Raw genomic sequence first — 25,368 nt, 5'->3', positions numbered from 1 at the left:
AACATGTCGTAAAAATTAATAGTTTAAGAAATATGATCACCACATTTGTATAGTTAAAATTCATAAAAATTTTTTATTTTTAGATATATATCTAAAGATGTTTAAGCACATTTTATCGATTCAAATAAATAATTAGAAAAATAAGCAACCAAATCCAACACATTTCTTCTGTGCAGTTCAAAGAGCACTTTTATTAAATAAAAAATGATTATAATGCAATCACTGGTGGACAATCACACATTGCATGTGTACAAGATAGGAGTAATGTTAATATAATGCAGAATAATTTTGATTTAAAAAAATCATCTTGGTCACATAAATTTAAAAAAGTTTATTTATATTTATTAAATTCCAAAATGTTTATTTTTGAAAGAAAATAATTATTATCATAGATTTTGTAATAAAATCATTTTAAGGTATAAATTATTATACAAGTCAGAACCACTGGATAATACAATTCACACATGCATACTGTAAATAATTTATCTTATCTTCTATAATCATTATTATAACCATGATTTGGTTTTTTATGATGAGAATAATGCGAATGTCTATTACTCCTGTCTTCCCATTTTCTTTTATAATCTCTTCTACGATTCCAGAATGGTCTATATGAAGGAACTATTGGAGGAGTTGTAAATCCAAGTTTTACTGCAGCAACATAATCTTCATCGTCATCTGTGTATCGACTTTTAAACTCCTCTTCAAATTGCAATAACTTTTCTTTCTGATTCTCTGTTGGTGGTTCATCAACACACGTTTCAAGGATTTTAAATGTAGTGATGTTGTCTTTAATAACTATTTCATGTTTGCTGTCAGTTGAATTTTGTTTGCCTGGAGATGCCATTTTTAATCTGAGATATCTTCTATTGTAGAAAAATGTTTTGGCACCACAATTAACGAGTCAGCATCTTAAACAAAGAACCAACATTATAATGAGATTAAAGATATTATATAGAATTAGAAATTAAATTAAAATGAGTGAATATTAACGAGAACTACAACTGATACTAAATAATATATGAATGCTTATGTTTTAATAATATTAAAAATTAAAATATTAACAAATTTTTTTCTGGGCAGCGTCGGAGCGTTAGATATTGCAATTTATCCTCCTAAATTTTAAGCTCCTTTATAAAATAATGTTATCGGCAGTAATGTATTATATTTTTATTTACCTACCTATTAAGTTACCAAGTATTACTTTAATTCACCTTTAGTATATTGCTGACTAATACGTCATGGTATTTATACCTAATTTTTAAGGAATTATAAGTAATTTTTTTTTAAAACAAAATGATTTAAGTTAATTATTATTATATCAATATTTAATCAAATAATTTTGGTGTTATTCATAACCGCTTATAATAGTCATACATGAATACTAACACTAACTAATAATAGAGTCGTTACAAAATAAATATACATTTTCTAAATAAATCTTATTTATTCTTCAATTTCATAACCTCACTATTTTTCTAAAAATGTTGGATCTCAAATTTGGTTCGCCGTAAAAAAAAGGTTGAAGACCCCTGAGTTATTTTAGATGTAGTAAGAAATTAATAATTAGGTCTGAGCCCAAAAACTATACAATAATAGAATATAATTAACTATATAAAAACAAAACTTACAATTTATTGTATTACATTATGTTGAACTATGATTAAAATTTAATTAATTAAGGATATTGATGTGTATTGGATAATTAATATATATTTTTTTAAAAGAATTGTAAGACCTAAAATTGGCAATATAGATATAAAGTTTTTTTTCCTCAAAACCGTAGATACAATTTTAAATAATTTAAATTATAAAAATTAAAAAAATGAATGCATAGACCTTTAGTATAAAATATATTTTATATAAGCTGGTCAACAACATATCAAAAATATGTAAGTACCAACTGAGTATTGGTTACTAGAATTTTTTATTTTTTAAACAAATTAAACTCACGTAGTTCGTTAATAATACTTGAGATGATGACAACATAAAACCCTTCTTTTGATGGGTATATTTTATCACTAGTAGCCAAATGTAAAGGTTCAAACATCCTAAAACATAACATAACATAGTTTGTACAATACATACAGTTATCAATATACCTTGTATACTAAATAACTAGCAGCAGTGCTTGAATTGAGAGGGGTTGGAATTCCCTTTCATTGTAGGAAATATGTATGCGTACCCCTTCTAATTCTATTCAAATCAATAAGATATTTCAGTATTCAGGTACCCAAATATTGTTTACACTTTTGCATCACCCTTCTAATTTTTTCCCAATTCAAGCATCGACTAGTAGTAATTAAATATTAGAAACAAATTGTCTAAATGAAAAGCCACTCCTAAATTAATATCAAATAAGACATAAGAATATAGGATCTATAAATGTATGCTGATTGATAAGGGACTAATGCACATTTGAAAACAATTTGTTATTACTTATTACTATGGTATTTTGAATTATTAAATTTTGCCATTGTAAAGTAAATTTTACTAGATAACTGTTAATTAACCTGGATGTGTATACTGTTATTACTAGGCTTGAAACTTTAAACTCTAAAAAACAAAGAAATATTTTACTTTGTGTTTTTTTTTTTATACAAAATATATATTTTTACCCAAATAATTTAATATATGCACCACTTTTAAAAAAAATGTAGTCTGGTGCTTTATATTGTTTTTGATATTTTAACTAACATTTATAAATATAAAATACAGCCCAATCACTAATAAATTATTAAAATATATAAAAATAACAACAATTTTTCAATTTGTGAAGAACGTATTATGAAAGAAATTTTTGAACCAGATTTGGAATATTCTGGTTCCAAAGTAATGTATAAATACATAAGTTTTGAGCACTGATTATTATCATTTTATAATAATTTATCAACATCTTATAGATTGTGTTGGTATAAATAAATAAATTAAATGTTTAGAAATACACTCTATAAACTTACCATCCAATATGACGTCCACATTTAGCACATACACAAACTTTCCAAACGTAACCAGGAAACCATGAGTCTTCAGTCTGCCACTATCAATAAAATATAAATACACTATTATTTGTTGCATATTGCTTATAATAAAATTTTTTTATTAAAAATATTATTTCAAAGTGACTTGGCGGTTAAAACAATTAAAGAGAATGTCCATGTTTAATATAATACTAATAATTTAGATCAGTGATATAAATCAGTGGTCAGCAACCTTTTTGAACTCAAATGACTTTGGGTCATATTCAAAAATTAAAAATGTTATTAGAACTTATTTTATCTTATCGTTAAGAATAAATAAAATTCAATTCTTTATAGATATAGAATGGGTACATTCAAGAAGATATATAAATATAAAATAATCAATTAAATTATCATATTGGAGTGGGTCGTATGAAATATCAAGAGGGAGGATAAGGCTAGTGAGCCGCTAGTGGCCGACCACTGATTTATAATAAAAATAAAAGTTAAAAAATTGAGTATTTGACTTACATTGCCTTTTCCAACACACAAAGTCTTAGATAGTGTAAGAATTTCAAATTGTGAGTGCAATGAGTTCTTTACAGTTTGGACTTTGACATCTTTTAAACCAAATAATGGAGAAATACGGCTTTTTGAAGCAGCAGGACTGTCAATTGATATAAGTGATGATAATGGTGAAATATCTGTACCGCAGTGCCGGCAAAGAAAATAGTCCTTGACCGTTTTTGATAAGTCTCCAGAGTGAATATCAGTATCCTGAAACCTGGCTGAGTCCCCATATGCCAGACAGACAAATAAAATAACCACAGCAAACACCATTAGACGGATACATTGAAATTTCAATGAAAAACTATAAACTTGAATTAAAAAATAAAAAAAAACAATTAATAAATAGAAGGGCTTAAAACCAATTTATAATTAGCCTGATGAAATCTTGGTTTTTTTATTATCTAATACCATAACCGAGATTGAAACCAAGAGCTATTAAACTGTTTTATAAGCTTTTGGTCTTGGTTAGAGTAAGAAAATAGAAAAACATATGTTTTACTAGGTCTGTTAAAAAATTTCTAAAAACCAGTTTTAGGTCTTGATAAATTGCATGCATGAATAAACATTTTAATTCCAGTAATATAAATATTTTTTAAAAGTGTGAACAACAATATTAAAATCTATAATGTTGAATGTATAGGCAATATAAGTAAATCAAGAATGAAGTAACCAACTGGATAGAACATACATACATGGATACTACATAGAACTTTATAAATTTTAAGAGTATATCAGAGTATTATTTTTTTTCTTTATCTGGCCCACAAAACTAACCTAACCTATTTATACCCGGGACTCAACTTACCGCTTTCAAAACGAACCCAAATTATTGCGGACCCAATTTACCTAGCTCCGAACCTGGGTGGATCACCCATCCAGGAGCTAACAATGCTGGCCTATGCTTGACCTCAGTACATGTTAGTGACTGTGGCTAACCACCATTCCACACCAAGCCCCAACTAAGTTTTATAATAGGGAAATATACTCTATTATTAATGCTAACAAAGTGAGTAACAACACAAGATTGGTCCTGCTGAAAGCAAGTTAATATTTGGGAGCTAGGTAAATTGGGTCCGCGATAATTTGGGTTCGTTTTGAAAGCGGTAAGTTGAGTCCCGGGTATAAAAAAGTAATAGGTAAGTTGGGTCCCGGCGATAAATCATTGGCGCAATTAGGTCTAAAATACTTAAGAGAACAAATGATGAAATATACTAATAATATAATAACTCGATTAGAATTTGTTAAATGTTTATCATTTAAGTTTTTACCTAAATCATAATATTTTTACATATTTTTTGTAAAATTTGACGTACTATATCATTTAGCGTATTAACATTTTTTCCCGGTACACAATTTTTTAATTATTTATACCATATATTGTAAAATTTTACGTACTATAATATTATTTAGCGTATTGACATTTTTTTCCCGGTACACAATTTTTTAATCATTTATACCATATATTATTTATTTAGAACATAATTGTAAACCACTGTGTCGGGGAGTATAAGACCATTCCCTCGGGGGTTATTACACCTTTAGCCATATTTCTCGAGGGCGGCTACTTCACGCCTTTGTGACGCGGTCGCGTCCCTCCGACAGGTTAGGTTCAGGGCGCCCTGGCGCCAGGCTGACGGTCCCCCGCCGGCTACTCTCATGCGAGGTAGAACGTTGGGTCTCGCTGATCCGCGATTAAGAACATAATATTATAAAAACCATATATATTTTAATTTATATATTTTTTTCCGGGACCCAATTTACCGAGATAAGGTCATATGGGACCCAATTTACCAATCCCCATCCCAGGTTTATAGTGAAGAATCCTCGCTCCATATACACATGTTCCATCTCAACCATACCCCCCCCACTCAGTAAAAACGTTAATAACCAGTGTTGTGAAGTATTTTAGTAAAAGTATTCAAATAATGTTTTCTGTATTGAATACTTCTTTAAATACTTTTTATTTTGAAATATTTGAATGGTATTTTAAATACTTTTTGATCATATTATATTGTAGGAAAATTTATCGAAAGAATCATGTTACTCTAATTTTCATGACAACCACAACAAAAAATAAATAAAATATAAATCATATAAATGATAAATCCGATTATTTTTATTGTTATTAGTAATCCTTATTATACATTTCAAATTGTATAACAAATTTGTCTATGCGTATACACCACAGTGCGGTAATTGTTATATTATCATTAATTTAGTAACATAGTTTTTTAAATAACAATAATAAGTATTTCAGATTAAGCCTCGGATAAAAAAAAAGGCTGAGAAATACGATGGCAAGATGAGAAAAAAAGCAAACCTGGAGCTCCCTCTAGAAAATCCATCCCAAAAATATTTAGAGAATGATCATGTTAATAAACAATTGTACCATCATAGTTCACAACACGCAATTTTCTTTTCATGTATTATTGTATACTGGCAACAATAATGTTATTTTAATTACTGAGTTAATTGATTGTTGAGTGAAGCATTAACAAAATATTATTAATTTAATCTATACTTGTATTGGTTGGAATATTTTCAAATTTGAAATTTCGGTGTTTGTTAAAAATACTTTTACTAAATTATAGAACAATTACCTTCAGTATAATTAATTGTTTAAAATGTATTTCTTATCATATTTCTTATGTTTAATTTCTGTTCATATCTATATATAACAAAAGGACACATCATACATTTGTTGATACCCTAGATATACAACATATTATTGGTTGTATTCAAATGATATGTTAATACATACATTTAAATTGATGTATGGGCGATATTTAGAAATTTTCAACATTTATGAGATGGTTAAATGGTTTACACTACACATCTAGGTTTATATTACAACTTTTTAAAAAATGTTGCACTTAAAAAAAATTATGCCTTAACTAATTTGAAGTAGATAATGAAATGTACCTATTATTGATACGATAGAAACTATTTTTTTTTTTTAGATACCTATTACCAATGATAATAAATAAAGTATTTATAATCAATGCTACCTATTAATGTTAATATTTTATATCTATGTAACAGTTCAATTGTTTGTACATCCTAAACTATTGGTTTACCTTAGTGCCTAATATTAATTCATAGTAAAGAACAATTGTTTTTGGAAAGAATATTTTGCCTATATTTCAACACATTAAATAATTGTTTAAGCCTAGGTATACCTACCTAACTCTTATTTATTTATTAATTAATTCACGGAATAAAAAATTCCTTATTTAGTACAGTACATAACAATAATTCAGTAAAATAAGATAGCTAACATATACAAGGGGTGATGGCCTAAAAAATACAGCAGAATTACAGGCACAGTAAATATAAACTAAAATAATTAGGACACAAGTAAAATTACATACAACAAATGTACAAAAATAACAGAATATTAAGGTAAACTGAGAAAGGAGGGGTCCTCGTTAGCCAACCGCATCATGCGGTCAATTGGTTTGTTTTTACCGTAATTGGTACAGTGGAGAGGTACAGCAAAAGGAACTCGAGACCTTGTGGCCCGATGAGGAACTTTAAAGTTTACTTGGACGAGCAGTGAAGGGGCGTTTAAGGAACCATCGATTAGTTTTTTTAAAAAGGCCAGATTAGCTTTAACGCGCCTATCTGCTAAAGATGTAAGGCCAAGTGCGCACAATACTGGAGTATAATAATAATTAGCAAAATAAAAACATTTTTTATAAATACTAGATAATTTTTAAAAAGGTGTTGGTGTTGATACAATAAGTTTTGTCTATAGCCCAAAATATTTAACTAGTATTTTACCCACAAAATTAAATTTAACACAAAATATCCAAATTTGTTTCTATAATATAATAAAAATTTCTATTTTGGATTATTTTGAAGTTGCTATCAGGCGCGGACACCCCTCTTTGGACGTGTATATACTTATATATTATATATTATAATAATATATTACTTTCCGAGCAATAACGACTGTTCGATGTCGGCAGATAGCCCCCCTCCTCCCATTTCATATTTCTAGTTCCGCCCCTGGTTGCTATTGCATCCATATTTGTCAGCTACACAATATCTTTTAAGTTTTAACTTTATCAGGTACCTAGGTAGTAGGTACCGCCATTTACAATAGTTTAATATCACATTTTCAAAATTCCACACGCAAACTCAGTACCTGCTATTGCGTGATTCTAATTAAAATTATGAATCCGTAATCGAAACATGGTCCTTCATACAAATTTCGTGAACACAAACTTACCTTGGACCAGAAACACGCTGGCAAGTAGGAAAAATCACTCGCGACGGCAACGTATGCGACGTTTGTTGAACAAAATGATTTGATGTTCGTCTATTATACAATAGTATTATTATTATTATGGAGTGGCAGTGAACAGCGGAATAAAATAAAACAACATGTCAACACTAAAATATTATTAATATCATTTATTATTGTGATAAATATGTATATTGTGTATACATAACAATATAAATTATAAATTATAATAACTTATCGAGTACAGTAAAATTTGTTGTGCATGGAAATTGGACAATAATACAAAATATAATCGTCATCGGCTGATCGGCACTCCGCGCCCCCGCGTTATCATTACCATTCGGCGCCGGCTTATATAGTCTTTGGACTCTGCGCATCATTGGCCACTGCACCCCACTATCACAGTATTCCACATTTCCACCCACAACTAGCTCAGCGCTTTAGCAGACTTATCATTAGGCAATAGGCATTAAGTTGCAGTATGTTGCATGCGAATATGCGATAAAAATTTGTCACGGTCGATAAAATGTAAGACTTATGTCGCATACGAGAATGGATGTCGTATGAATGTATGATTTCAAGTATCGGCCTCCATTCGGCAGTTCAGACTTCAGGGCGGTAAGCCCATTCAGGCGTTCAGCACTTAAAGCTCAACAGTTGAACAGTCAACTGTAGGACGATATCCGTTATCCCCACTTGACCTTCCTATTCGAAAATCGAAACAATTGATCCTATATTCCGCATTTTGACCAATCAAAATAAACAACTGACGAAACTTAAAAGTTTAAACTATTATTTATTTAATTGGAAAATTTGTTTACATTTTTAAAAAAGAATTTTCATAATAAGTTTTTTAATATAGATCGCGCCATTTTCCGCTCAAGTCGTCTTGGAGGGTTTCCAGAAATAAAATTATTAGAGTAGATTTTCATTTTTCACCATCCCTAAAATATTATATTTTATTTTTAAGGATCCCAATTCCCGTGGACGATCGAAAAATATTAACTAAAGTAATAAACCCGTTGGCTATAACCACTATGTAGAGAAAATATCTTCTTGTTAAATATTAATAGCTATGGGATAATATGTATATAGATAAAAGGAGCTTCATACTAACTTTGGGAAGTTAGTGACTTACGTCTTCAACAGTTCAACTTTGGAGTTTAAACATGATAGGTACAACAGACAGTTACAGACTGTCTAGTGATTGTGATAGTGCAAATTACGATAAGGAATAAAGATTGCCCACGGATTTTTATCACTGTCGGCGATGTTGTGCAAGGTCTTTGGCACCAATCAGCTGAACGGCGAAGTTGTTTTTGTGTTTGATTTTCTATCTTCCGTTCGGTCAACTGTCTCGCTCGCACACCGCCACCCCGTCCCATCAAGCGGTCTTCGTCGCGCCGACGCGCTGTCCGTACAATCCGTAGTACATCCCCCTCTCGATCTACCCGGAGATACGATTTTTATTTCGTACCGAAATTCGTTCTCAAAAACATTGTAGCGAAACACAACCCAATGCCCAATGCCGATATTGTACAACCACAACAGCAGCGCCGTCGCACCGTCGTGAACGCGTATCGCTTTTTAACTCACGATATACCATAATAAAAACGAACTAATCCTCAGACACCGCTCGCATCGCGCCGCGTTTTCCGAGACCCGGTGTCGTGTTATTATTTTTATACGTCCACTCTCTTTCGTATTATCGTAATCACACGGTGCACCGAGTAGCCGTAGCTGTTTTCAATCATTGGAACGTATCTATGTAGTTAACGCCGCTCGCCGCCGGCAACGTACCCCCTGACGTGCGCGATCGGAAAAACAAACAGACGCCGCGCCCCCCGGCTGCCGTGTTCGAGGTCCATGTCATTGTCACTGCTTGTTCTGCGCCATATACACGCGCCAGCCCGCCGTCTCGCCGGCGTGTCCACTGGAACGAAACGTAAACAACACTCCGTTGGCCTGCCGCCGGCCGTGTATGTGTAGTACAGCCGTCGGACTCCGGACGTCTTCAACGCCATCCCGTGAGTATGATGATAATAATTATATGATTGACATGGGGCCATATCCGTCGGCTGGTGGGTTGTCGCCTTGTCGGCGGTGGGAGAGATAGGATTTCTGGGGACACCCGAATGCTGGCTTCGTCTGTCACCGTAATATCGTACACAATCACACTAGTACGGTGGCTGGTCGACTTGCACATCATAGTCTATAATATTATTATGCCCACTCGACGACTGTCTTAGTACGTCCCCCACATATTTTGGCACTTCTGGTGCTATGGCGGCGGAGTATCGTCGTTGTACAAACAGTACGTCTTGTGTTTCAGGATGACTATTGTGACTCGTGGACAAACCGTCGGATTGGATTCGGCCGATAACCAGACAAACGTTCAAGTGAGTACAATTTCTTGCTGTTTGATTGTGCTCAGACGTAGGTAATATACTCTATGAGACATTAAAATAATTTTTCCCCTTTGTAGAATGTACCACAGCAAAATACACAAATCCATAGCGTTCTGTCAAACATCAACATTTTGCAGCCTCAGGCCATTGAATCACATCAAGTGCCTGAACAGACTATTGGGGAGACAACATCAGCTGATGACAGTGTTGAAAATGATGTGGAAACCAAAGAAGAAGAAACCATTAAAGAAGACGAGATGGAGGAAGAAGAAGAACTGGTATTCCCTATTATGAAACTAGTTAATTTGGAAGAAAAAATACATAGTCAACGTTGGATTGTACCAGTATTACCTGATCAAGAGTTAGTATCGTTGTTGAATGTTTCAATCGCATTTTGCAAAAAAGGATTGGACATCAACAATGAAGGATGCCAAAAATTTTTTCGTGATGCTATGGTGTTATCATTTACACGAATATTAACTGATGATGCCGTCAACAGTTGGAAAGTAAACATTCAACAGTATATCATGAATAATTGTATGAAGTTAGTAGAACTGTTGGTGCTCAAACTTGACGATGACAACTTTCCATTTCTAGAGATGTTGGGGATGTTGTTTAATCCTTTAAATAAGTAAATAATATCTTTTAAACTGTTGTTGATTTTGCTTATCAAATCTTTACTTACCAACAGATTTCATCTATTCAACTGCACTAAACATTCGGATTATATACCAGAAATCGGCACAAACGATTTTGATTTATATGCAAGAACACCGCCTGATTCACGAGCTCCTAAAGGCTGGCTCGTTGATCTGTTAAATATGTATGCATCTAGTGAAAAGTTGATAATTTTAATTTGTAAATTTTCAATGTACTATTTTTCAGATTTGGAGTCTTAGGCGGTTTTCAAAAATTATCTGGACGATTTGAATCTAATAAAACCCTAACTATATCAATTATCTCTGGTCTAATTAGGCCATTCGGTAATTGTTCTGAACTTTTAACTGAACCAACGATTCTTAAGTACTTGATGCCTATTGTGGTATGTACGTTTTACAAGTGTATATAGCATGAATTAATTTGTATTATTATGAATTTAAAGGAAAAAATACCTAGTTTATTGGATGTATTAACTGACGATGAGTTAAAAAAAGAAACCAAAAATGAAGGAAAGAATGATGCAATTTCTTCAATAATTAAGGCTTGTAAACAGCTTGCTGTGAAAATACCAAAACAGGATGATTTAATTAAACAATTAGAGATATTTAGACTTAAAATGTTACTTAGGTATTTATATATAATTTATTACCATTAATATTATGTTATTATTATGTGTTCACTGTTTATTGTTTAATATTCATTTTGAATAATAGGTTATTACAAATATCGTCTTTCAATGGCAAAATGAATGCCTTAAATGAAGTTAATAAAGTTATTACCAATGTCACATACACTCCTCACAGGCATATAGATCATGATGAAGAATATTTAACTCCAGAAAAGATGGCTGTGAGTTTTCTTAAAAATATATAACAATAACGTATTAAAATGGTTATATAATATAAACAAAATTTGATCTTTTGTTTTGTTTTTATGTATAGAAATGGATCAAAGAAAATAATGTACTAGAAATAGTACTTAGAGATTCTCTACATCAGCCTCAGTATGTAGAGAAACTTGAAAAAATTATACGTTTTGTGATTAAAGAACAAGCATTATCATTGAATGATTTGGATGCATTATGGGCAGCTCAAGCTGGGAAACATGATGCTATTGTGAAAAATGTCCACGACCTATTAGCAAAGCTTGCTTGGGATTTTTCACCAGAACAACTTGACCACTTATTTGAATGTTTTCATGTAATAATTAATGAAAATAAATAATTTATTTTTAAGTGAATACTAAATTATTACTTATTATAGGCTAATTGGACTAATGCTAATAAAAAACAAAGAGAAAAATTATTGGAACTAATAAGACGACTAGCTGAAGATGATAAAGATGGTGTTATGGCTCACAAAGTAATTTCAAATTATTATTTAAAATAGCATAATTTATATTATAAATTAACAATTTTGTTATTTAAAAACATGTACCTAGGTGTTAATGTTGTTTTGGAATTTGGCTCACGGAGAAGATGTATCAACTGAGATAATAGATCAAGCACTATCTGCTCATGTAAAAATTTTAGATTATAGCTGTGCACAAGTAATAATTCTTTTTTCTGTGATATAAATATGTAATATGATGATACTTATCAAATGTTAATATTAATTAATTAGGACCGAGATGCACAAAAAACAGCATGGCTTGACAAATGTGTTGATGAACTTAAAAGTAATAGTTCATGGGTACTTCCAGTTTTAAAACATATGAGAGATATATGTATGTTATATGATTCTTCTCCAGTGGGAGCTCATCAAGCTACAACACATACTTTATATCGGTGAGATATAAAAATATATTTTATTACATAATGTGCAAAATCCAAAAGAACAGTAGTATTTAAGTAAATGTATAAATACAGTTTTTAAATATAAAGTAGGAATTGTAATGATTCGACATGCAATCAAGAAATTTATTAGGGCCCAAAACAAAAGATATAATATTGACATTTCGTAGTGTTTACTCTTTATACATTTGCAGACAAGAGATCATTGCACGTCTTCAAAATAACCATACTTTAGTGTCTTTGGTCACAGATAATTTATCCAAATATATGGATGATGTGAGAAAAGTTGCCCAAGGTAAATTAATTTTAAATTTTTTATAAAATATTTTTAGTATTTTACAATAATCAAATTTATTTTAGAAAATCATAATCTTGATCCCGCCAATTATTATCCTGATGGGCGCTATTGTCATTTACAACAGGTTCAAGAAAGATTGTATTTCTTAAAATTTTGTTTAAAGGTATACTTCAATTAAATACTTTATAACATGTATGAAATATTTTAAAGAGACATTTAATAATTTATGTTTAGGATGGAAACCTTTGGCTGTGTGCTGAACAAGCACATCAAGTTTGGATAGCATTGGCTGAAAAGGCTGTGTTCTTAGCAGATCGTGAAGCTTGTTTTCGTTGGTTTTCAAAATTAATGGGGGAGGAACCAGACATTGACCCCTCAATTAATACAAAATTTTTTGTTAATAATCTCTTGCAGCTTGATCCAACATTACTCACTGAAAATGGAATAAAGTATGTAAAATTAATCATTTTTTTTTTTATCAATAATTGAAAATGTAAACTATTTAAATACTTTCTAGATGTTTTGAACGATTTTTCAAAGCAGTCAATGTAAAAGAAGGAAAATTACTGAAAAAAAGACGTTGTTATCAGATGGAGAATATAGATTTAATTGGTGTGGATTATTTATGGAAAGTGGTGACTAATTGTACCGAAGACATTGCAGCCCATGCAATACATTTGCTTAAAGAAGTCAATACGAATCTGGCTCCTAGACTGCAAGCCAATCCATTAGAATTTCACCAAACATTTGTGGCTGAGTGTTTAGAAAGGTTGCGTGCACATTATGACACAGTAAGCATACTATCAAAACCGTTAATGAACAGTGATGATGTAATTGAAAGAAATATAGAAATCACTAAAATGATCAGGGTTATGAAAGTCTTGTATGAGTATTTAGGAGAATGTGACGCTTCTTTTAATGGAGATCGTTCATTGTTGCCATTACACAGGTATATATTTAATTTATATTTTATAGTTCATAATTAAAATACTAATCAAAGTACATTTTTTATAGAGCTTGTCGAGGAAAACATATAACTGTAATTGTTCGTTTAACAAATGCCAATCGCTCTTTGGTCGATGATCATGAACTTGTCATGCATAGTAACGATAATATTTCATGTGTACGGCGACAATTATTGAAAAGGTTACGGAATAGTGGAACAATCACAGCCATAGCTGGTTCTATAAATATAAAATTAGATATATTCCCTGGTAGTAGTATTGACCTTACCACTACATTAGACGACAACAAACTTCTTGGTGAACTCCCTTTCAGAGATAAATTGGTAATATTTTTAAAGTTTAATTTATAGTTTATTTGTTTCAACATTTTATTTGTTTTCAGTATCTTAATGCTAGACTAGTGACCGCAAATACGAATCTAGCGAGTTCACCGGATAGTAGTTCGGATAGCTCTATCACTAATAATCAGCCTCTGTATGATTTTAGCTTAAATATGGATGCAGAAAACTGTTTACCTACTGTGGTGTGTATTATTAATATATTTGTAAGATCATAATAAACACTAAATAAAAATATAATTTTTAGATCATTTCTGAAAATTCGAAATATGTTCATTTTTTCCTACAAGTGTCAGACAAGGGTATTGAAATTGAAAATCAACAACTTCGAGAAGCTGCCCGTTGTATTTTAAAATTAATTCCCCCTGCAGAATCTACAATCAAAAAAATTAAGGTACTTTTATTTTATATTTGTATATAATTAAAAAGTACACCTATTATGGTTCGATAGTTTCTTAATTATTGTCTGAGCGAGTCTATATGTACTGTGGTTGGTAGTCGTGATAACTGAAGGCTACTTTACCTTTAAATTTAATGAAATATCAATTATCTGTAATATTAAAAATAACTGATTAAAACTGATCCTTCTTAACATAAAGTTTGCCATGTTTTGCATTACTAAGACAAAGACAATATATGCAGGTATAATGTATTAAACTGTGTTTTTTTTTTTGGGGGGACGAGGTGGCCGAGTGGTCTAACGCGACGGATTCGGCACAGCCGGTCCGAGTTCGATCCTCGACCACTGGGCGGCATTTTTCTCCGTGCAAGTCACGGTGTCCGGAGAACAAGTGCCGCCATCCCCCCACCCCGGGGCACGGCAGAAACCTACGGGTGCCCCATTAGAAATTCTGCCAAACACAACACACACGTGTACCAACCTACCCAATATAAAACCTACCAAACCTACCCAATATAAAAAAAACCTACAGTGCCCTCCCCACACCCAATGGCCTATGTTGCCGCGGGTTACCCAATAAAAAAAAAAAAAAAAAAAAAAAAAAAAAAACTGTGTTTTTAAATCATTATTTTTAATAATATTAACTTAATTGGAAAATTAAAAATACTTTGGTTCTAACACCTAGTGAACCCCCTGTACATTTTGATGTTTCAACCGCCACATAATACATCTAATTTAATAATCTGATGATCAAAATAAAATATTTATTTCAGAGATTTTTTACTTATCGATCAGAACCTGTTGAAGGAAATTTAAACATAGATAGTATATATTTTACTAGTTCCTCATCTCAAAATTTATACAACTTAGAGGTAAGTTCTAAATATTGAGATATATATGTAAAATACATTATTTATAACTATATTAATATTTATAGGTGCTGTATTCTATGTTGTTACCTGCCATTGATCCAATGGCGGATAAAACTCTAGAATTTCAAACATATTTTATAACAAGTAGTCATGCTCCTGAAATTATTCAAATGTTAGTATCAAATAAATTCATATTAGAAAATGATCAAACTACAAAAAGGTAAAAACAATAACTATTGATAAAATTAATTAAATTACAATTTGAATATCTTACACAAAACTTGTATTAAATTTATTTAGATCTATTTATTTGGTTGTGCTTAAGATCTGTAGACTTGTATTATGTGTAATGGGACAAGTTATCACACAATTATGTCAATCATCTGGCTTAGTAATGGGAACATCAAATGATAACGAATGTTGTTTGTATAAAGGAGTAGATGTCATTGACCAATGTGATGATACTTTGGCTTTAATGAAAGAAGCATTTGGTCTAGTACCTAATCCCAATTTAGAGTACATGTTACGTAGTGTTACTTCTAAACTCGCACGAAAGTTCATTGATAAAATTGCTACTGGTTGTGATACTCTAGAAGACTCTATATTAGCTATCAATAAGTCATTGTCAAAATTTATGCCTAACCTGGATATGATCTGGACTACTATTCAGTTAGCTTGGGCAATGGCTGGAGCCAATCAGCACATGTTTGATGGTCAATTAAACAATGCAGATCTGCATGATAATTTAAATGGAAGATCCTTAGAAATGGAAGATATATGTGGTATGCATTTGAAAGATTATAACTTAATTTAATTATATTATAAATTAATGTTTATTGTATTTCAGTTTGTAAAGAAGCATTAGAAGTATTAACTCTTTGTTTATTTTTGAAGCCCAATTATTTAAGTCAGTTAATGGAGAAAAAAGATTGGCAAATATTCCTTATTGATTTAATTTTATTGGCTAATAACAGGTATTTTGAATATGTTTAGAAAATTATAGATTTATTGCATTTTATTTTTTGATGTGTTAAAATTTTAATTTGATATTTGTAGACAAGTTCGTTGTTCTGCTGCTGAACAATTTCTATTGATAGTTAAGTTTAGCTGGAGTGCTGAACCATTGTTATCTACCATTTCATTAATGTTTTCTGTTCTTAATGATACTGTACTGAAATTTGCTCAAAACTCTTATGAGTATTTTCATGTAAGTTGCTGTGATGTTATTTAATGTATTTAATTCGATAAGTTTTAATTATTCATTTATTTTCTTTCAAGGTTCTAACTTACCTATTAAATTATGCTAGTCATGAAAAAATTCCTGTGCCAGATTTTGAAGATTTGTTAAATAATGAAATTAAATGGTTAAAAAATATAAGAGAGAAAATAAAAACTGATGGTGACTCTGGAATTGAAGAAGTGATTCTTGAAGGCCACCTAAACATAACCAAAGAGTTAGTCCAAATGATAAGTATTGAGAAACGTGATGAAATTGGATCCAATGAAACTGCTGGCATAATGTTGATCAAAGAATTACTTGAAGATTTTATTTTTCCTGCATCCAAGTTAATGGAAGATATGACCAAACATCAAGCTATTGATTTTGTTGATATTGAAGTTACGCCTGTTTGTAAATCTCCAAATTCTACAAATGCAGCTTTTGATCTTATTGTATCCCTCTGCATTGGCTGTGTGTCAAATTTGAAGTTGACTGTTGAAATGCTTACTCAGTATTTTTATTCAGGTAATTGTACTAATAATTAGTATGGAAATAGATTCTAGACATAACTATTTTATCTCTTCAGAACGCGAAGATCCTTTGGTTGAATGGGATTATCTGCCTATAATGGGTGCAAGAACAGCTCGTGGTTTTGTTGGACTTAAAAATGCTGGTGCTACTTGTTATATGAATTCTGTATTGCAGCAGTTGTACATGGTACTTCCTATACGATTAGGTATACTATCAGCACACGGTGCTGCTATTGATGCAAATGATGATTTTAATGCCGATGACAAAAACGATAATGAGGTAGTTATTCCATTGCACATTTGTTTTTTTTTTTTTATCAAATAATTTAATATCTTTATATCTCATATTGATTTCATTATCTTAAGACTCAAATGGACATTGCTGAAGATCGTAATAAATTTGATCAATCCCGAAAAGAATACAATGTTGGTATATTAAAACAAGTACAAGCTATATTTGGACACCTAGCATTCAGCAAAGTTCAATATTATGTACCTAGAGGATTATGGAAGCATTTCAAGTAATTATAATTCTTAGGGCTTTTTGTAAAAAATGTTTATTTACATTATTTTAATAGATTACAAGGTGAACCAGTGAATCTTCGAGAACAGCAAGATGCTGTTGAGTTTTTTATGAGCCTTGTAGAAAGCTTAGATGAAGCTCTAAAAGCTTTATCTCAAGACCAAATCATGAGTAAAACACTCGGAGGTTCTTATTCAGACCAAAAAATATGTCAGGGTTGTCCACATAGGTATTATAAAATTATTTTATGTATACATTTATTGTATTAAATTACCGTTGATTATTATATTGCAAGGTATTCTAAAGAAGAACCCTTCAGTGTTATCAGTGTGGATATAAGAAATCATTCGAATTTAACCGACTCTCTAGAACAATATGTGAAGGGAGAGCTATTAGAAGGAGCTGATGCTTACCATTGTGATAAATGCAATAAAAAGGTTAAACCAAATAAAAGCTCTTTATTATAAAAACTTTTAATTATCATTAACTGTATGTATGATAATTTCTTATAGGTTGTTACAGTTAAAAGATTATGTGTTAAAAAGCTACCACCTATTTTAGCTATTCAACTTAAAAGATTTGAGTATGATTTTGAACGAGTATGTGCCATAAAATTTAATGATTATTTTGAGTTTCCAAGAAATTTAGACATGGAACCGTACACGGGTATTTAATTTAAATAATAGTGATAGTAATGTTTGATTTGTAATAATCATAATAAATTATAATTAATTGTTAATGTAATTTTTACCTATTTTAGTTTCGGGGTTAGCCAAAATTGAAGGGGAAATAATTGACTGTGATTATGATGAGTCTCAAAATGAAAATCATACCAAATATCAATTGACCGGCATAGTTGTCCACAGTGGTCAAGCAAGCGGAGGACATTACTATTCTTATATTCAAGACAGGTACATATTTTTATCATTTATATAATTTATCAAAGTTCAAACCCAACACTCCATAATTGTATTCGTTACTAATGAAACATGTGCACAAAAAATACTAATAGTTAAGGATATTAAAAATAAAAAATCATTATTTGTTATCCTTTATTTTAAGAAAAAAAGCTAGACTTAAGTCATAGATTGGTTTACATATTTAATTTATAAATAATTATTAAAATATTCCATTATACAGAAGCAAATTTATTTCCTGTTAGTTTTTTCAATAATGTTAATAATTATTTAATACTATTTTCTGTGAATGTTTTATTATTTCCTATTATTTAATTATTATTTATTCAACTTTTTCTTTGTTAAGTAATAAGACGTTACTAGCCTATGCGGCTATCTACATCTACGGTTATTTACAATATTATTTTATTTTATTTTTTGGCTATTTTAACATGATAATATTTTATACATGACAAAGTTATTTTGGTGGCTTAATATTAAGTGTTATTTAAATAAAGTCGTGAAGGCGTCCACAACAATTTGTGGCATTGAAGCCGTGGTTCTATGTATGTTGAGTTGGTAGTGGATTGATCCTGTTGATTTATGAATAGACTTGAAAAAGCTATCGGCCAAATTTATGATTTGGTCTTGAAGATATGGAATTTTTAGGTCTTTGTGAATATTTTGTTTTCTTACAAACCATGGAAAATTGTATTGTTCTTAAGATCTTGTTTTGAAATATTTCAAGTTTTCTCAAGTGAATAAGTGTACATTTGCCCCAAATGAGACAAGTAAGCAAAGGGCGCAGTATTTGCTTGTAAATAGTTAAAGAAAATTTTTTCCTAAGCTTGATTTCCTGTTTAAAACAGGGAACAGCATTGTTAGGCGTTGATAAGCTTGCTGAAGTTTAGATGATAAATGCGATCACGTGGTTAGTCTTTTGTCCAGCATTACACCAAGATAGTTGACAGACGGCTTCCAAGGGATTGGTGCGTTGATGAAATTGAGTGAGGATGGAATGCGGTTGCAGCCTAGACTGAACATAATGCTTGCCATTTTTTTGAGGGATTTATTGTTATTTTCCAGTTATTACACCAGATATATAAATTATTTATATGATTTTGTAAATGTACTGTTATTGCTTCTGTAATGTAAGATTCAGTGTATATCTTTGTGTCATCGGCAAAAAGAGTTATATTAGTTTGTGGCATTATTTGAGTTATGTCAGCTGTGTAAACATTAAATAATGTAGGGCCAAGTATTGATCCTTGAGGTAAGCCCGCTATTCAATATTTAAAAGAAGAATATCGTTTTTTTTATATGTATCAGTGTGATAATGAAAACATCTACATTTTAATCATTATGTATTTTAAAATGGTCAAAAAGTAGAGTTGGACGAGTATATGTCAAGTTGAATTTGAAATTTGATTACTCAAATAGAGTCAAGTACTTGAAATTTCTAAAGTACTAGAATATTAAAAGTTATTATTAGTTACTAAATAATAATACATTAATTGTCTTATGCATGTTTTAGAAGTGCAGAAGGTTCATCTAAGTGGTACAAATTTGATGATGGTGATGTAACTGAATGTAAAATGGACGAAGATGAAGAAATGAAAACTCAGTGTTTTGGTGGAGATTATATGGGAGAAGTAAATTTTCATTTTTAATTCCTTAATAATTAAATATTGATTTTTTTATTACTTATTTTAGGTTTTTGACCATGCATTAAAAAGAACCAGTTACCGAAGGCAAAAACGATGGTGGAATGCTTATATGCTATTTTACACTAAAGTAGATTGTAACAAAGATTTGTTAGTTAATGGAATGAGAAATCTTAGTTTAAGTAAGTTAAAAAGAAAAATTAATACTATAAATATGAAAGGAGTTTTAATAAATAAGGACATCTGTTCAATGAAAAAATTAATTTCATTTATTATTATATAGGCGATCGGCGTTCAAGTAACAGTTGTATCAAAATGCCTTCATGTATTAAACGTAGTGTTCAACAACAGAATATACGGTTTTTGCACACTCGCAGTCAGTTTACTGAAGAATATTTTAAATTCATTCGTAACATTGCCACAATTAATGCACCAAACATGATTGCTTCATCCAATGATTTACAACAAATACAAATTGTAAGGAAACATTAATATCTTTCATGCAAATGTAATAATTTGTTATATAATTAATTGTATTTTTTAGGCTACGGATCAAGAAGAGTTATCTTTGTTGTCTACTCAGTTAGTGAGTAAGTTTATATTTTATGTCGGTCTGCATACTAAGAAATCATTAAGAGGGAACGCTATGGAATGGTATGATTTATTAGCTTCACATATCTGCACCTATGCATCTGTGCGCGCTTGGTTTGCTCGAAACATATTGTTTAATCATCCTCAAAGGTATATCATAGCATTTTAATAATTTATACAATTTTAAACATGTTTGTATTTTCAAATTTTTAGGTTTGTGGAATATTTATTGCAATGTATGAGCTCTGAAGTGCGATCATTTTTCATTAAGCTAATTGCATACTTAGCTCATTATTCTCTTCAAGATGATGCTATTCTTATACCAGCCATTACTTCCAGTAATATATTTATATTGCATAATATATTAATATTAATTTTGAAATATCTAAAAAAATATTTTTCTCTTCATTTATAGATTCTTTATTAGATACTACAGCTTCATTAAGTGATCATTTAATTATTGCTGTTTTAAGTCTGTTACAAAAAGAAGTGGGCGAGCATACTAATAGACATTTGCCACATTATTTCTCTTTTTTCTGCATGTACTGTAATTTAGGTATGGCAGAAAAACAGCAACTTATAAAGGTGTGTATATAATTTTTATAATTGTGATTATATTTATTAATACATTTTCATTTTAGTTAAATGTGGCAGCAATATTTATCTTGGTAGCCATTGATGAAGGCCCAGGTGGATCAAACATAAAGTATCAATTTAATGAAATCAATAAACTACATTCTGTGATATCAATTTTGGTGCGGTGTTGTGATTGTACAGAAAAATGTGTATCTTCTGCTCCTGTAAGTACATGTAAACAAACAAATACTGATCCTCCAAGTATACAACCACTAGATTATAAATGTAATTTGTTCTACATTTGAATTTAAATAATTAATCTGCAGGGCGTGAAAATACAATATCAAATGGTTAAACCATGACTTTATACTTTATCAGTGAAAATTAGTCAAATAACAATAAAATTTGTTGTGAGATATGAATTTTATCCATGTTTGTCAGAAGCTTTTTTTTATTTTGCCAATATTATGTGTAACCTTTTTATTTGTAAATTAAAATGTAATCATGTATTTTTCAAACTTAAATTAACTGAGGAATTAAACACTTAATGAAAAGCCTCTGACACAACATATATATTTTTTCTATCTACCCCGTAAAAAAAATTAATTTTTTAACTGTACTTTAGTATGTTTTTTTTAAATTACCATCTAACAGTGGTTGGTTATTTTCTACTTTAGCGAGTATAGCGGCTGATTTGTGCCCAGGGGGTTGTCATCATTCCTCTGAATGCATAGACGGTTAACTCTAGGACACCAAACAAGTGTTACCTGACTGGTCACCTCTGTTTAAAGTTCTTAACTTGAATAATAGAGTATATTTTATTCTTCTTACTACAACTATATGTAACCACTATATATACTATCCCTGACCACATATTTAGGCCAACAGTAACTTAAATATTAATATCATGAGCATGAATGACAATTGGCCACGGCTATAGCGCTCAACGTTATCTCTAAAATGTGTTGTATACGTTTTACTCTTTTGCTTTCTCCTTATTGACTTGATTTCCTAATTAAGTATTCAAATGTATTGATTTTTATAGGGTACTCCTTTCCTACCGAATCCATTTGCAGAATGTCAACCATACCTAAGAAAAGTTCCTCAACAAGTTAAAGATAGTATTTTTGGTCGAATATGGTATGTATCATCATAAAATGTCAATAAATAAATAAAAATTCATATCAATGAAATATGTAATATGTTTTTCAGTTATTTGAAAAAACTAATTGACAATTCTCAAATGAATGAAGAAAGTATGAAAATGCTACAATTTGTATGTTGGGAGAATCCGCTGAGTAGTAGTATGGTTTTAACTGAAATATTATGGCACATTATGTATACATATTGTCAAGAGCTCAAATTTTATTTGGATTTACTATTTGTCATATTAAGTATTGAAGATTCCTGGCAAGTTTTACGCATTCAAAATGCCATGACTGGAAACGGTAAGTTGCACTGAATATTATTTTCAGTTATACACTAATATTTTATTATTTTAGAAGATAGAGAAGGTGTTCTTGACACGATATTGCGTCATAAAAATCAATATCAAAGACGGTCATATCAATGTATCAAAGGATTAGTTGGTTTATTCATGAGGATACCAATGGCTCATAAAGTTGTAATGCAAAATACAGATCTCAAAAGAAAATGGGTGGAAGCAGTTGATTGGCTACAGGAAGAACTTAATAGAGTACTATTATTATTTTGTTTTGTTAGTGTTATCTCAACTTACTCTTGTGTCATTTTAGAAAACATTGACTGGAGGCCAGTATAATACATATAATAGTTGGACACCCCAGTCCAATGAAAACACCAATAGTTTTTTCTTAGAAAGGTCAACCAGTGCTCGTAAAGTCCTACAAAAAGCATTTGAGTTCTGCCCATCTGAAGTAAATAAAAACATATTACCATATTAATTTGAATTGTATTAAACAAAATATTTACAAAAAAGATTTATATTGAATTTTAATATTGTGTTTAAAGGATTTTTCAATACCAACATTGACCACGCAGGATATAGAAGATTCATCTGATGAAGGTGATGAAATGGGAATCCAACATGCTACTGATACAATGACAACTCTGGTGAATGAACCTTTACAAGTAGTACCAGACATTGTTCCTGAGTAAGATGGCTATTTTTATATTTTATTTGAAAGAAACATAATATTATATACTAACATAATATAAATCTAGGAATGATGACGATTATGATGCTTCTGTTCCCATTAATTTCAACAATATAGATGATTTTGATAATGGTGAGGGTAATAACGTTGATTTGGTGAACACTCGAATTGTTGAATCATCGGATATGCATTAACTTGTGATCATATAAGAAATAATAAAACTCAATGTACAATCGGAAAACAAGTTATTGTTGTTTGGAAATTATCAAACGATACATTATATTATTATTTATAGAATATTGTATTTTAATCCTTTTGCAATTATATAATTACCAATTAGCACAACCAGAGCGATCAATAATTTTTTCTGTACACGACAATTAAATGAATATTATAACGATGTGTCTTAGGCTATCTAACATCTGCTGACCTAATATTAAATTTTAGTTAATTTTTTTTTTTTTTTTTGAAATAGTAATTAGTAAATAATATTCAATATATAATTTTTGAAAAGAAAAAAAACAACCTCCCGTACAGAAGTTTATCGCTTACCGATTTTATACTTGAAAATGAAAAATTTTGTTTTATGCTGTAAAGTTATTTTGTGTACAGATTGGAACCATGCACATTCAAGTTGTTATATATAAATGTATAAATATATACTTCTGCGTGAGCAAAAATCCTACACTCTTTATACTGTCTTTTATTTAATATTTTTGTTGTAAAATGTACATTAATTTTGCTTTTTATACATTATTATTACTATTATTATTATTATTATTATTATTATTATTATTATTATTATTATTTTATTATTATATTTATTAAAAGTTGTCTGTATTATCTAGCTCTCAATATATCAATATCAAGTTTATATTTTAATACATCAGCGTTTATATATTACACAAATATTGTAATGGTAAATTTTCATATTTTTAAATTTCAATGACGCGTTTTTGTTGTATGTAAAAAAATGAACTCCTTTATATAAAGAAAAAAGTGATAATCGATTTATAAGGTTTTTTGTGTAATACTCAGTTAACTTATTATGTATTATACTGATTGTAAAATATATTACATAATAAGTATACAATTTAACCCATTATTAGAAACTCAATGATTAGGTATGCTTTTTGATGAATTTATTCAGGAGAAGTCTAATTAATGAAGTTTGATAATTTTTTATGTGTTCCAGTATCATAATTCAATAATAATATTTTATTATTATATTTTTTTTTTATTTTGTGATAACTTTCATAACCAAAAGTATGGTAAGGCTGGAATTAATGTTTGTACATTGTTAACTACTGTTATGAAAAGAAAAAGTGTATAAAAAATAATTATGAAGTGTATTGCATTTAATGTAATAAAAAAATGATATTTTATAAAGAATATCTTTATAAACATTGAAGTATTATTATTCTATTTTATGTTGCATCGGATCCATTGTAAGTAGACTAATTTTACCTTGTTGGTGCCAGGATATGAGAAATGTTTTGCGTGGTTAAAATTAGGGAATAGGAGTCTGTCTGGGCCACTAAGGTTGCTCCTCGTTCTACAGGTCAATGGTGACCAAGTACGGCCCGCTTAAGCATAAAAACTAAATCAAATTAAATTCAGATTTACTAAAAAATTTAATACAAATGAATATTTCCCATTTCTTATCATCAATTACGTTTCAAATAAGAATGTGACCCGCCAAGAATTTTTTTATGGCCCTCG

The 25,368-nt window shown here is 30.2% G+C and overlaps 2 protein-coding genes across 4 annotated transcripts; one reads left to right on the top strand and one right to left on the bottom strand.

Annotated features, from left to right (window-relative positions):
• Positions 1-316: 316 nt before the first annotated feature.
• LOC132943043 (protein cereblon-like) lies at positions 317-8,083 on the bottom strand. 2 transcript variants are annotated; one of them, XM_061011822.1, is made up of 5 exons: positions 7,765-8,083; positions 3,492-3,831; positions 2,961-3,040; positions 1,954-2,051; positions 317-911 (listed from the first exon to the last, which is right to left on the bottom strand). In XM_061011822.1, the coding sequence occupies exons 2-5, from the start codon at positions 3,798-3,800 to the stop codon at positions 850-852; spliced, it is 549 nt and encodes a 182-aa protein (XP_060867805.1). In that variant the 5' UTR covers positions 3,801-3,831; positions 7,765-8,083; the 3' UTR covers positions 317-849. The 2 variants fall into 2 exon arrangements, with proteins under 2 accessions (XP_060867805.1, XP_060867804.1); XM_061011821.1 differs by having other exon boundaries at positions 3,492-3,838; positions 7,765-8,081.
• Positions 8,084-9,186: 1,103 nt separating this feature from the next.
• LOC132943037 (probable ubiquitin carboxyl-terminal hydrolase FAF-X) lies at positions 9,187-25,035 on the top strand. Of its 2 annotated transcripts, none has more exons than XM_061011812.1 (43): positions 9,187-9,806; positions 10,112-10,178; positions 10,265-10,818; positions 10,879-11,010; positions 11,073-11,229; positions 11,290-11,474; positions 11,561-11,696; positions 11,789-12,046; positions 12,110-12,208; positions 12,288-12,395; positions 12,470-12,633; positions 12,834-12,934; positions 13,000-13,100; positions 13,172-13,386; positions 13,455-13,886; positions 13,952-14,225; positions 14,285-14,425; positions 14,488-14,634; positions 15,414-15,512; positions 15,578-15,732; positions 15,813-16,294; positions 16,360-16,486; positions 16,569-16,719; positions 16,791-17,256; positions 17,318-17,541; positions 17,628-17,782; positions 17,840-18,013; positions 18,080-18,221; positions 18,297-18,450; positions 18,545-18,695; positions 20,215-20,332; positions 20,394-20,526; positions 20,628-20,821; positions 20,889-21,085; positions 21,149-21,273; positions 21,351-21,520; positions 21,577-21,735; positions 22,557-22,651; positions 22,724-22,959; positions 23,017-23,207; positions 23,266-23,406; positions 23,501-23,643; positions 23,714-25,035. In XM_061011812.1, the coding sequence occupies exons 2-43, from the start codon at positions 10,113-10,115 to the stop codon at positions 23,838-23,840; spliced, it is 7,779 nt and encodes a 2,592-aa protein (XP_060867795.1). In that variant the 5' UTR covers positions 9,187-9,806; position 10,112; the 3' UTR covers positions 23,841-25,035. The 2 variants fall into 2 exon arrangements, with proteins under 2 accessions (XP_060867795.1, XP_060867794.1); XM_061011811.1 differs by having other exon boundaries at positions 23,014-23,207.
• Positions 25,036-25,368: the final 333 nt, after the last annotated feature.

This window comes from Metopolophium dirhodum, chromosome 4 (genome assembly GCF_019925205.1).
Source record: "Metopolophium dirhodum isolate CAU chromosome 4, ASM1992520v1, whole genome shotgun sequence".
NCBI lineage: Eukaryota > Metazoa > Arthropoda > Insecta > Hemiptera > Aphididae > Metopolophium > Metopolophium dirhodum.
The sequence above is the reverse complement of the archived record's forward strand: the minus strand, read 5'-3'. Positions and strand labels throughout refer to the sequence as shown.